At 34.4% G+C, this 13,347-nt stretch overlaps 2 protein-coding genes across 2 annotated transcripts; one reads left to right on the forward strand and one right to left on the reverse strand.

Moving 5' to 3' along the window:
• The first annotated feature begins 562 nt into the window (after nucleotides 1–562).
• On the forward strand, nucleotides 563–2,964 carry LOC107188737 (inositol polyphosphate 5-phosphatase K-like). Its single transcript, XM_015577082.1, has 9 exons — nucleotides 563–865; nucleotides 1,125–1,241; nucleotides 1,306–1,383; nucleotides 1,503–1,650; nucleotides 1,719–1,894; nucleotides 1,963–2,190; nucleotides 2,262–2,415; nucleotides 2,498–2,687; nucleotides 2,789–2,964. The coding sequence occupies exons 1-9, from the start codon at nucleotides 840–842 to the stop codon at nucleotides 2,962–2,964; spliced, it is 1,293 nt and encodes a 430-aa protein (XP_015432568.1). The 5' UTR covers nucleotides 563–839.
• A 2,557-nt stretch (nucleotides 2,965–5,521) lies between these two features.
• Nucleotides 5,522–13,142, reverse strand: LOC107188786 (G-protein coupled receptor Mth2-like). The gene is made up of 6 exons (XM_015577144.1): nucleotides 13,029–13,142; nucleotides 11,451–11,692; nucleotides 10,553–10,719; nucleotides 9,825–10,058; nucleotides 7,627–7,890; nucleotides 5,522–6,024 (listed from the first exon to the last, which is right to left on the reverse strand). The coding sequence occupies exons 1-6, from the start codon at nucleotides 13,140–13,142 to the stop codon at nucleotides 5,537–5,539; spliced, it is 1,509 nt and encodes a 502-aa protein (XP_015432630.1). The 3' UTR covers nucleotides 5,522–5,536.
• Between the last annotated feature and the right edge of the window lie 205 nt (nucleotides 13,143–13,347).

Raw genomic sequence — 13,347 nt, forward strand, 5'->3', positions numbered from 1 at the left:
ATGAATTTTTAAATTCGATTCTTTTCGAAAATGAAGTTGTATATGCAACAATGTTATTCTGCATTTTCGATTTGTTTTTGTACAGGAATCATTTCCTCATCGGTTATACCATTCACTATGGGGCACCCTGTATTTTTCCATTTCTATCTCTAACTCAAAATAAAAGAGGAGATAGAAAGGTTTGTTAACCCCTTACCTTATTTCCCAGATAGCACATGACGCCTTGAAGATGGCTTAAAGATGCCTTAGACATAAAATAGACGTAAAATGGGCATCTTCAAGGCGTCATGTGCTATCTGGGATCCCAGTTGTAGTGTTTCCTAGTATCATAATTTTCTGTTCCATTTTGACAGCAAGCATTTGCATTAAATTGTTTGGGGCACTGTTTACATTTGCTACGTCACTGCTCAAGGAAAGATAATCACTACACATTTGCGTAATACTTATGTTCTATTCAGTTGACAGTAAACGACAGGTTGCTCCTTTGACGTCACGTGGCAAGCTCACGTAGAGGGGGAGATTGGGTTTCACTCCATCTGTCAACAACAGTATGATCCAGTGTGATTCTCTGAATAGTGTCTAATGCACGGTAAAACGGTAACACGCGTTGTTTTAGTGAAACACCCGTACGATTGACCAAAGTTAATTCCTCTCAATGAGAATTTACGATCAAACCACTCAGCTACACGCTGGCATCATAATTAAACCTTCATAACCTAAAAAATATGTTGGCATGCACTCTGCAAAGTCACCGTACTATAATCTACCCCCGAGTATAGCCAGAGTTGCGTAAATTTTTGGTAGAATATTCTAAAATCTTGTGCTAAATTGTGTTCGAAATGGCCGACAAGTTAGAACGTCTTAGGTAAGTAAGAAAAATATATACATATACATCTTTTTCGTATGTCATACTTGTACTGTAATCGATATTTTTTCTGTAATTACAAACGAAGTTTCGTAGTGCAATTATTATTTTATGTTGGAATCAAAATGATGAATTAAAATTTTAATGTCAAGTAAGAAAGAAGGATTTATTTTATGTAATTTTTTGTTTTATTTATTTTTATGCTTCATATATTACTATAGGTCTTTAATAATAAATATCTACTAAATATATATTTTAGGATATACTTTATCACGTGGAATGTGGCAACTAGACATCCTGAACAAGATTTACATCAACTTGTCAATGTTAATGATAATAATGCTTCTAAATCAATGCCAGACTTTTATTTTATTGGGTAAATAGAAAATGTAATAGATTGTAATTGTATAACAAGTAACTAAACTTATAAGCGGAATTAGTTTACAGGAAGTCAAAGCCCAACCACAAAACATAGTGTTAGACATGATTTTTGAAGATCCATGGACTAAATCTTTTAGGTAAATGTTATAAAATACTTGTAATGTTACAGTTACATATTTCATTATTTATAAAGGTTTATAATTGTGTTCTTAAACATACTATAATTTTTGTAATGTATTTTAATGATGATTTCTAGGGAACTATTAAAAAAGCATGATTATGTGAAAGTACGTATGCAACGGTTACAGGGTCTGGTTTTAAATGCTTTTTGTTTACGGAAACATATTACACACTTGAGATCAATGGAAGCTCAGTATACAAAGACAGGATTTGGGGGCATGTGGGTAAGAGGAATTTGTAACTACATAAACTTCATTGTTATTTCCCCTAATAAAAAGTGTTTGACTTCCAGGGCAACAAAGGTGCAGTTAGTATAAGATTAAACATATATGGAGTTAGTATGTGTATTATGAATACACATCTGACACCTCATGATCATTTGTTGGCAGACAGAATATCAGATTATAATACAATACTCACAAACCATAGCTTTAGTACTCCAGATACTTCAAAAATATTATATCATGAGTGTGTATACATTTTTTATGAACTAATGTAGCTTACATATTTATTTCTAACAATTACTTTCTACGCAGCTATGTATTTTGGATCGGTGATTTAAATTTTCGATTACACGGGGATGATTTAACTGCCACAGATATTGATGTACTGGTTAAAAAGAAGCAGTTGAAATGTTTACTTGACAGAGATCAGTTAAAACGGGTGATGGAAACGGGCGAAGCTTTTGCGGAATTGAATGAAAATGTTATTACATTTCCACCTACTTACAAATATGAATTTGCTTCTCAAGAATTTGATCTCAAGTAAGATGAATTTTGTATTTTGCTAATATTTTTCTAAGAATAACTTTCTTCATTAAGAATTTGTTGTATAGACGTAGACCCTCGTGGACTGATAGAATTTTGTACAAAGTAAATGCTGACGTATATGACGATGTAAAGCTAAGCGCTATTCAGCATAATTACAAAAGTCATTTCAATTACATACAATCGGATCATAAACCTGTCACAGGAGAGTTTGATATCGTCGTAAGATACCCGTTTTGGAATAAAAGAATTGGAATCATATGGCAAAGAATTCATTGGATACATATTGTGACTCCACTTGTAGGTCAGGCCTGGAGTGGCAGATCATGGTGTGGAGTTCCAACCGGTAACTCAGTGGTTCATAGATGAAGAGAATTCTGTATCATATAGACTATTGGGAGATGCTAAACCAGCTAGTTGTGACTGGGTTGGCCTTTTCCATAACGAATTTTCTAGCTTGGACGAATATATCGTTTACGAATATGTAGGTCGAGGTAAAATTCTTGTTCAATCAAATTTTCTACAAACCTACCGAGTTTCGTTTTAGGTGCGTTATGATTATGTTGGTGTATTGATTAACAATATTCTCTATTAGGCAAATCGTCTCCAGTTCCTTTTGAACCTCATGCGATTACAGAACGAATTTACTTCAGTGATACAGCCGTACGTTTGCCAGGTATGTATCGGCTGGTTTACGTTGCTCAACGAGGAAATCTGATTGGAATTTTAGGTGTTAGTCCACCATTTCCAGGTCACCACAGACCTACCTGATAAATTTATCTTCGTTTTTCCTAGATATAATCACGACAGATTATACGTAAAAGTATATATTTGTGTGCACCATATAGCGTGTTTAGTGATATTGCTCACGCAAGGATTAAATACTTTTATAATTAGTAGGAATTGCTTAATTTGTATTTTTAACACTTTGAGGTCCAGTACTTTACATCGTTGTACAAATTATTGGGAGTAAGAATTCGTCTTTGCTATATTTTTATGTTAAACAGAATATATTGAATTATCAAATCATTGTACTTCAGTAACGACAAAAAATAATGTGTGTCGTACGCAAGAGGACCACGAAGGTTTTGAACGTCATGTGGTTTTGCATAATAGCATTTTATTTAGTCAGAGATTGAATAGAATTCGCTTTGAAATAGTAGCTGCAAAGTTCGAAAAACTCTTCTTTATAATACTGTATTTTTCAGTACATGCTGTGCATTTCTTAGAATACTTCTAGAAAATACTATTTTTTACACAGATGTATTTTTATGCAAAGTTTTTTTTATTTATTCGTCTTGGATACCAGTGTTTTATGGAACTGAATACATTCCTGAATTTTGGAAATGCGCCGTATTTGTTGAATAATACAGTAATAAGGTGTACAAGTAGGTGTAAAACTTCACTCAGAGTTTACAAAGCAATTCGTAAATTTCATATCACAAACGATTTTCTTATTAATGTTTGAAAGTTACTTTTGGTACCTGGTTTTTGCTGTCGGGTAATTACCCAAAGGCATTAGTGCTTAAATATCTTAAATACGCTTTAGAGCTTAAGAGTGTGTCGATGTGTTTTCGCGCACCTGACGTTTGAGTGCAATTGTAGATAATAATTAAACGTTAGTTTAAAAAATCTTTCGACTGGGTTGACAAATTGCTGCGACGGTTTGGTTGTACAAACCCGCGCTATTTTATTTTTATAGTACGACAAAAACGCATAGGAACGAACAAATTTACACTGTGGTATAAATGGGAATGCAAATAAAGAAAAATATTTTTTACCTGTTAGACAGATCATTTTATCCCACATTGAAATATTACAAAAAGTTAGCAGAAATGTTTTGAGGAAAACGTTTATCTGACAAGTTAGGTTTAAATGAATAACTTAAGAGCTTTACAATAAATTATGTATACATTTTTTTTGTGCTACAGTTACAAAATATATGATACAAAGGCTTTGTAATTGTGAAATAATTTATTATGAATATAAATAAATAATGTGGAATTATTACAATATGTGATTGCTATAATATACAAATATGTATGTTGAAAACAATGATTGTTATTCAAAAGTTATATTCAGTAAATGCTGAAAATGTTAACTTGTGAATGACATTTTTAGAACAATATTTTATTATTAATTTACAATTTCTATCAGAATACTGCAGTGGTATTTTACCGGTGATGTGTTTTCATGTATATAAGTAATTAATGATAAATGAAACTGGCAATGCTAATTGCTTTTAACCGATCTGGTGTCACGCGTTTTAGTAAAAGATTTTGTGCCGTGAATTTGGGAAAAATAATTTAACGTTGTTGCACACACTTCGAAAAATAAGAATATTGAATGTAAGGTCATAATCCAGCCTATCCTGTTTCTCACAGTTATGCAATGGGTATACGAATATCACAATTTGCACGTGGCATTGTAAAACGAGTTGCAGACGTTTTTATATAACCAGACGTTCTTCGGAAACACGTTATTTTTGTCCGAAAACACGAATGTGATTACAGAGCAGCCAGAACTTATTCTATATACAGTTCCCAGACGTATAATCCAATGTTTTCGGTGATGTATGTAAATAATCGGATTAGAGTGCATAGAAAGATGCGATTTTCAAATACAAGAAGGCACGTGATACCATCCACAGTTAAAAATCTACGTTTCAAAAACAATTTACGTTTGAAGTTTCTTTATGTAATCTTCGTGACGCACCGGATTGTAAGCGAAAGTACCATTTTACACATAAGTTAAAAATCGACCTTTCGTTTGCATTACATTACTTTTCATTATTTTTCGATAAGAATTTTCATAGTTATGTTTAATGAATGATGATAATATCGAGAATTTTGTACAATGAATTATAAATATCTGTACATCGCTAGCTACCGTTTCATTTCGCGTGCAGTGAGTAACGAAAATGTACGAATACGTATTGTAGATTCTCTAAATAAATTTTTTACTAATTTGTATGCACGTTTCTATACACCTCTGGTAAGTTTACACACGTCTATTTACAGTTTTCGTCATTCTACAGTAACACGCGTTATAAATGTTTTGCCATAGTGAACTGTTGCCTGTTCCACTATCCGAACACTTGTTACTCACTGCACACGAGAACTATACATATATATCACTCACATACGATTCTCGTAATTCGTCAAGAAAGTCTTCGAAAAACGTTCATTAAACTTTTGGAACTTTATTCGACCGATTTGACGCTTCAGGCGAAGGATACTAAGAAATATAGTCTCTTCGAAGGAACTTTAGAACAGTTTGAGGCAGTGGTTTCACACAGAATTTTTTGTTCTACACCGGGGAGCAAGGCGATCGGGCGTTCGTCTCACGGAATTATCATTTCGCGTGACACATTGTCGCCGTTCATTATCGGCAGCAAGTACGGTTCCATGCTCCCAGCTTCCGGCGGAGCCAGATCGATACCGCGAAGCTGCTGTATCCTGTGCCAGACGAAGTCCCTCTGTGGTCTTCTGATCACGAACAGACCGAACACGAGAACCCCTTGAAGGGCGTTCACCAGGTCGAACGTGGACCAATCAAACGAGTCACCGTCGACGAACCAGGATATCAGCTCCATCGACCAGTTCAGTCCCATCAGGAAGAAGATGATCAAGCAGACGATGGCCGTTCTGCTCAAGCGTCGTAGACACCTTCGATCGCGACGATCCGACGCCTGATTCCGCGCCAGCCGTCTCAAGTCGAGATCCTTCTGGTACTTCGACAGCTTGAGGAACGTCAAAATGAAGAGAGTCATGTTTCCCAGAAGCAGCAGACCGACTGGCACGTAGAAGTACGGCATTGCTTCGTCGTCCGCTGCAAGATAAACGAAAGCATTAATAACATCCTTTTGTCAAAACCAGAAACGGGGGAACGATTGTCAGTAAATCCGCGTCGCTGTGTTTCACGGAGATCTTTTTTTTTTTATGAACATTTCGCTGCATATGTATGTTCGTTTCATGTAATTGTAATGATTTGCTTATCGACCATTTTACGTTTAGTTCAAATATGTTTGCTGTTGTTGATTCTTTGGAAATGCAGTTTGCTATTTACACATTTACAAATATCATTATTTTTAGGTAATCTGTTTCTTGTTTTTAGTAGTTCATTCTTTTTATTGTATTTGTCAGGTTATAGAAATGTCATTAAAGAGCCGAATGTATTAAGGATTATAGTTTAAGAATGTTACTGTTTTTCGCAGGAGTAATGGAAATTTGTAAGTTGTGAAAATTTTGTGAGAAATACTTAAAGAGTACAAAGAAAAAAAATAAATATCAATCACTATTACTAACATAATAATAATGAAAAGGATATAAAAGGTAACAATCACTGAAATTGAAAAAATAAAATCTAAAGTTGTGCTTTAGTTCAACACAAATAAAGTTTAAAAATTGATTTCAGCATCATTGCTAAAAAAGTACAATACAAAAAAAGTAATTCGACTTTGTATAAAAATGAAATTAAGACTTGCTGTTTTAAAGGTAAATTGTTAAAATCGAAATGTTTAAATTCTTAATCGATAAAATCGAGTACGAAAATCCGTATGCGTGCACTTGACAATGTCCCGATTTAAAGTACTTCTCATTAAGTCACTATTTCTTCCTTGCATTCGCATTTGCAAATATTGACAATGGCATAACTTGTGTTTTTTCAATGTGCCGGTGCCATTATCATCTTCAAGTTCTAATGTCTGTCAATGAATTTCAGTTGTGTGACACTATTGAATTTTGAAAAGTATATAAAATAACGTAAACAGTAGCTGATGGAAAATATTCTACGCTGAAGGTAAAAAAGAATCTTCAGTAACTGAACAAGAAATTACACAGTTTTTTTAGGAGTTGCAGTACAATAGTTTCTGCCGAACCACCACGGTTGGTGGGCAAATAATTTCGTTTTTCGCACATTTAAAAGAGACGTCGTTCATCATTAATCCCATTGATTGAATTTTCAATTGGGGAAACTGTAGTAGGTATTGATTAATTATAACAGAGAAAATTAGATCGTTAATTGTATAAATTCTTATTATTTTAAAATTGCTGTTTTCTTTTTAATGTCGCAAAACGATGAAACTATCCCATCGATCCAATACAGTAAAGGCTCCATGAGAGTTTGAAACTCAGGACCACTTCACAACTTTTACAGTGCACCGCAAATCGTTTCCACACCTCACAAACCTATTTTTTGTCCGAAATCTGAGCTTCGATAACAAAGACCTGGAGGGAGGGGGGGGGGCAGTAAATTATTCGCTTGACATATTCCACGCCCCCTTCCAGTGGTGGGAATAAAGTAGACATTCTCACGAGGAACTTCCTATCCAACTCTTATGGAGCCTTTACTGTATTTTTATATTTTTTAATTATTCGATGTCGATTCGAACAAGGTGAAATCAGGTTAGGAAGAATACAGAGTTCGACTCACATTTGAACCAGCAGCTCTCCTTGCCGAAGTTTGGTTTGACGTATGTGGCCGGTATCGTCGGACTAAGATCCATGATCATCGAGACGAGGATAAGTATCACCGAGGGACCCCAACACCATAAAGAGTACCAAAAGAACAACGTTTTTGGCTTCATCCTCTTGTACGTTTCCCGATCCACGTGGCTGCGCACCAACGACCACATTTCGATGCACATCACATTTAGCCAAAAGAAGCAGGCGACGAAGGAGAACTGGATAACGAACGCTGAAAAAAGTCAATTGTTCTTTAATTGCTCCCAAGTGACCGTCGACGTTTTTCTTCGAAAGGAATTACAATCGTTAGACCGTTTCATGTATAATATTCCGCGGTGTGTACTTTATGCGGGGAGAAAGAATAAAATTTGACGCGGAAATTTTACGGTCACCTCTTGCGTAATTAATTACTACACACTTTGTGAAAACTTATAATTAGAAATTGAAAGATATAAGTTCGATAAAATAGTTAATACGTGCTGTCTTTAGTACATTGAGTGCCTAACTGAATCCATACAAACTCTCCTTGGAATAGAAACTTTTTTTTAACTTAATTTTTTAACTCTATTCACGATTTATACTTTTCAATCTTATCGAACTCTATGAATCTTAAAAAAATTTAGTTTATTTAATGCTCCATCTTGATGATTGGTTTTGTAACCACATTATTCTATCCATAGAAATGTGAAAATAATGTTATATGAATATGTATCTTGAAATATTTAATTGAAAACTGGTAACAACAATATATATTTATGATTTGAAACCATTGAATATTTTCACTGTCCTAATACATACTTTAATTTCATCTTGCGTTCGAAAAGGACATTCTTCGTTTCTAAGGCAACCTTAACATCGTTGTATTGGGTGTTATATTTAATATTTTTTTCGTGTCTTTTAAATAAAGCACTTTCGGATCTATGCTTATATAATATTTTCTGATTTATCTTCGATCCAATGATCCGTACTAGATTCTAAAGTTAAATACATCTAAAGTGAAACTATAAATACCGAAATTTTCTTTTCACATGAAAACATTTAAATGGATTGTAATCAACGATCTTCCAAATCGAGGATCATTGAAGAAAGAGGTTAAAATCAAAAGACGATTCAATTAAAGGAAATATTTTGTCTTTCAGATGAAACCATTTAGACTATCTGAAGGTCACCGAATCATTTAAATACATTCACCTTCCTCAAGGACGCGCGACTGTAAATGTTATCACTGGGAATCTACAAGATTCTCCGCTCATACGATTAAGTACACATCGAAGGTATTGAAAGGCGCGCAAACAATCTACTTGGAAACTGTCATTTTAGTACATCAAAAGACTACAAGCCGCGAGATAATCGTTGATGGATCGTGGGTGATAATCAGTATTAGAAAACAATTCCCTAACGTGAATAAGCATTAAAACATTAGAAATAATGAAGTATTTTAACTCTGTCAATACAAGCATTGGTTGAAACCAACCCCATTTGAAACACCCTTCTGCCAGTCTGTTTACCTGTCGACCAATTAAAACACAAAGGTTGGTGAACGATCTAGTTAAAATAGTAACACGGATGACACATCAATTTGTCCTCGACTTTCGAAGAAGCTACAGAGTCAAGGCTGAAGCAACGCCAGGTATACCTATGTATTTTTTGTAGTGATCATAGAGATCGAAAGAAATAACTGTAAAACCCGAAAACTCTCCATTTCTTTCAGTAACACGAAAAATATGCGCAGAATAAATCGTACGATTTGATAAAATTAACTTCGTTAAGACATTATATTTGAGATTCGTGTCGTACCCCAATATTACGCTGTTGTATTTCTGTATACAATAACAATACGTTTAAAAAGGCAGTCTTACACCGACAATTGTTTTGGAACTTAAAATCCTCTTTCAATAAAAGTGATTTATTAGGGTAATCTATTCGGTATACCAACTTCTACGAGAAATGGCTAATAAGTTACATAATACGAGAAGATTAAGTTGTCGAGTGACGTTCTCGGAAGATGTAGCAACGATGTAAAACTTTGATATCACATTTTGAGGTGTAAAAATCACTTTCGATTAATGACACCGCAGTGATCGAGAGTTCAGAATGATTTGTAGATAAATTCCATGGCAGTCAGCGAAGGACATGCGAAAAGATGCTTTTCCACTAGACACTTACCTATACTGGTGCATGCCTGATCCGACAAATGCCCACTTCCCAGTTGCGTTATCGCTAAAGTAGTAAAAGCCAGTGCCAAACAGCCGCAATAACGGCACAACGCTTTTCCGTAGACATCCCTTAGTTTCGGAGTGATCGAGTACGCGAGGATCGTAAGAACCAGAAATGGCACCGACACCAACAACCCGCAGGCGTAAATGGTAAATCGGGAATCCGCTGTCACTACTAAGCGTTCTGAAACAACGATCGCCGTCAATGTTAACGTGCAAATCGACGACAAGATATAAGATCAATGTCCCTATTTCTAATCATGTAAGAGTTCTGCTATCGCAGAAATTAATTTTTATTATTTATTTGTGTAACAATCGACAAAAAAACTCGTCAGATATAAAATTTAAGCTTCCCTTTATAATTAAACTTAAATAAAAGTATTTTTAATAACATTTTAACTTAATAATAGTTCATTTAATATGAAGTATAAAATGTTCCGAACAATGGACACACTTATTAAATTTATTTCTATTAAAATGCTGCCATCTATTCAACAGCGTATAGCATTTTGTGCGGAAATTCTAAACTAATTTAAATAATTTCTTGTATAAGTAATTTATTATTTAACTTTTTACGTTAAATAAAGAATATACGTACTGAGCGGAAATTGGGACGTGATTAGAAATAGGAACATTGACCTTATATGTGTTTTTTTAATTACTGTATTATGTATTTACCCTCTGGAAAGCATACGAAAGTTTTCAGACCAATATTCGGTACGATCTCCATGCAGTAGTCGACGCCGGGTTGCAACATCGACGGAGCGTCCTGAGGCACGAATACGGATCCATTTAATAATAAATAACTTTCCTCTTCGTTGGTGTTCTCCGGATCTAGGATATACCTGAAAGGAGGCATTCAATCGTAAGAACGAAAATTACTGGTCTCATGGGAAAGTTCTGTGACGTTTGCGCATGCAACGTTTGGCCTACTCTGAATAAACAGGAAAACCTGACATCGGCACGGGACTTCCCCGACTTTGTCGCGCAGCTTTGGAATCATAGAACAATATCTTTTGTTCCCTTGTTTTAAAAGAAATTTTCTTTCTTTCTATTACGTTCTGCTTGTATTTGCTGTTTGTTAAAATAATGAAGTGACCTTTTTGTTTTCAGAGTGAATACATTATTTTTGGTGTTCATTTATTATAAAAGTTCGTTTTTATTTATTATAAAATATCGTATAAGCGGAGATATTTAAGAATATCAGTAAAATTTTCTAGAGAGTGTAGTGAAGTATCCTGTACATTGAATAATTTTAATCGTCAATAGTTTTCGTTTCAGTTAACAATCTCCTATGAACGTCTATTCGCGTTACGCAAGCTGTTGCTGTAGAATTCAATTATTTTGTATGTAAAATTAAACTGTTAGTAATGTTTTGAAACAATCGATGTACTATGGGTTCTATTTTTGCATAATATACATATATATTCTCACAACAAAAATACTCTCATTTGCGCCGGATAAAAAATATTCATTATATTCTATCGATTGAAAGATCAATAGACCAGGAATATCAAAATTTGCATAAACATTCGTAGGTCAATCATTACGAACAGTCTTACATGTCCGTACTCACTTTTTGTATTTACAGGGATCTCCAATGATCGCGACGAACGTATTTTGTTTGTCGCCGGGAAACTCGACACCGGTTCTGTTGAAATTACTGAAGAGAGGAGAGAAGCTGGAACCGATCATAGAGTCAGCGATAGCGCAGATCGCTGCGTGTGTATCATTTTTAATGAGCACCTCACCGTTTGGACAACATTTTCCAACCAGTGGTAAGTGTTTATATTTCTCTGGTAATGCAGTGTCGTTTCCCTGTAAAACAATGATAAAAAATTAATGATCTACCGTTAGTTGTCTATCATCAGTTTTATTCACAAAATGATCATCGAGCATAGCAAATACTCAATAAGTGAAATAAATAAGAGAACAGAGTGAACAGTAAGAAAATTTACGAGAATCAAAGGAAATTCACCAAGTAATAATGAAAAGATGAACAAAATTACATTATTCATTGTTTGAATGATTTTAATAGAAGCCTTGGTGTGCTACGTTATACCATTTATTTGAGGTATTTAGAGATTCTCTTTTTGAAATAACATGTGAAACAAATAATGTATTATTATTACTACTTCTTTATATGTACGTATATATTATTAATAATTTATATTATGCATATAAAAGCAAGAGATCTCAACTATTAGCAATGTTTAATATGGACATAGACACTTCTGTGAAACAGTGCTAATCGATCAAGCAATCTTTGTATCGTGTTTTGTACACAATTTAACGATATTTCCATAGTCACTCGTAACTGTCCATTGATACGTATCTTAACGATAATTTACAATTGGAAGTTCGAATAGCCTCAAAGATAGACGTAGACAGCGAGAGCTCTAAAAATAGTCCCGTAAACACACAGGTACCTACAGACTATTATGTATCACATGTACGATTCTTCGTGCTCTATACAAACGCATCACAATTATATGTATATATTTTATATTGAAACTTTTAAATCTAATGAATATGTAGATTAGCTTTCTCCACCGAAATCCAACGAAATCTGTTAAAATTTCTGCACGTGATGCCGCCAATTATGTTCCATGCGTTACAGAAATGTCGCTAAATAAAACTTTCAACAACTGGAATTGAACACAAGTTTGTAGCTTTTGGACAAAAAATTTGAATGGTGGCTTGATACAATGGCTGAGCATATTTTTACTGCTGGAACAATATACATAATAAACTACATAGGTTTCTGCTTTTACGAATATAAATATTATTCACGAGACAGCAGACAATACTGTTTAACCCTTGCAATACCAAGCCTTTTTTGTCACATGAAATATAAGGGGGGAGTACTTTATGTCCACCTAATAAAAACCAGAAAAATTCTACAAAAACTTTGTTTTAAACATATCTGTGAATAAGAGGTTTAAAGTAAAAGATTCCATTGAAATTAAGAAGAAGTTATTTAACAATAAACAATTTTGTAAGTATTCCTTAAACTATACAAAACTTGTTTTGAAATGAAACTTCAGGCAATACAGTAATAGAGTGGACATAAAGTGTCCCACGCCCCTTGATTTAATAAAAGCATGAAACTCTGTCTACGATCATTTTATACGTTTAACGCGTTTCCACCTACCAGAGGGATCGTATAGATCGTTGGTTTCTCGTCGTTTACGCGTCCAAAGCAAACAGCCAGATCGCAGAGAAGAATGTGCAGCAGTATTAGCAGTCTTTTAGAATTTCCAGACATCTTATGTTGAAACCTTTTTGCAGGAACTGTGAAATCCGTCGTAAAAGTTTTACAACGATTTTTTCGAATGCTTTCCCAAACGGATTGCTCGGTTTCCTTCTCTATCTCTTCCTCGGCGTGTCCCTCTGTTACCAGAGAGTTCAACTTATAAAGTATCCACCTCCGTTAAAAAAAATTTTCAGGATTTAGGCCTCAAGTATCGAGA

This window comes from Dufourea novaeangliae, unplaced genomic scaffold (assembly GCF_001272555.1).
Source record: "Dufourea novaeangliae isolate 0120121106 unplaced genomic scaffold, ASM127255v1 scaffold108, whole genome shotgun sequence".
Lineage (NCBI taxonomy): Eukaryota > Metazoa > Arthropoda > Insecta > Hymenoptera > Halictidae > Dufourea > Dufourea novaeangliae.

Excerpts from the sequence above, each read along its gene's own strand:
- LOC107188737 (XM_015577082.1), top strand. The coding sequence starts at position 840 with ATGGCCGACAAGTTAGAACGTCTTAG. Across the intron at positions 866-1,124 it reads GACAAGTTAGAACGTCTTAG|GATATACTTTATCACGTGGA; the intron begins GTAAGTAAGAAA and ends TATATATTTTAG. Across the intron at positions 1,384-1,502 it reads CCATGGACTAAATCTTTTAG|GGAACTATTAAAAAAGCATG; the intron begins GTAAATGTTATA and ends GATGATTTCTAG.
- LOC107188786 (XM_015577144.1), bottom strand. The coding sequence starts at position 13,142 with ATGTCTGGAAATTCTAAAAGACTGCTAATACTGCTGCACATTCTTCTC. Across the intron at positions 10,720-11,450 it reads GATCCCTGTAAATACAAAAA|GTATATCCTAGATCCGGAGA; the intron begins GTGAGTACGGAC and ends GCCTCCTTTCAG. Across the intron at positions 10,059-10,552 it reads TTTCGTATGCTTTCCAGAGG|AACGCTTAGTAGTGACAGCG; the intron begins GTAAATACATAA and ends TCGTTGTTTCAG.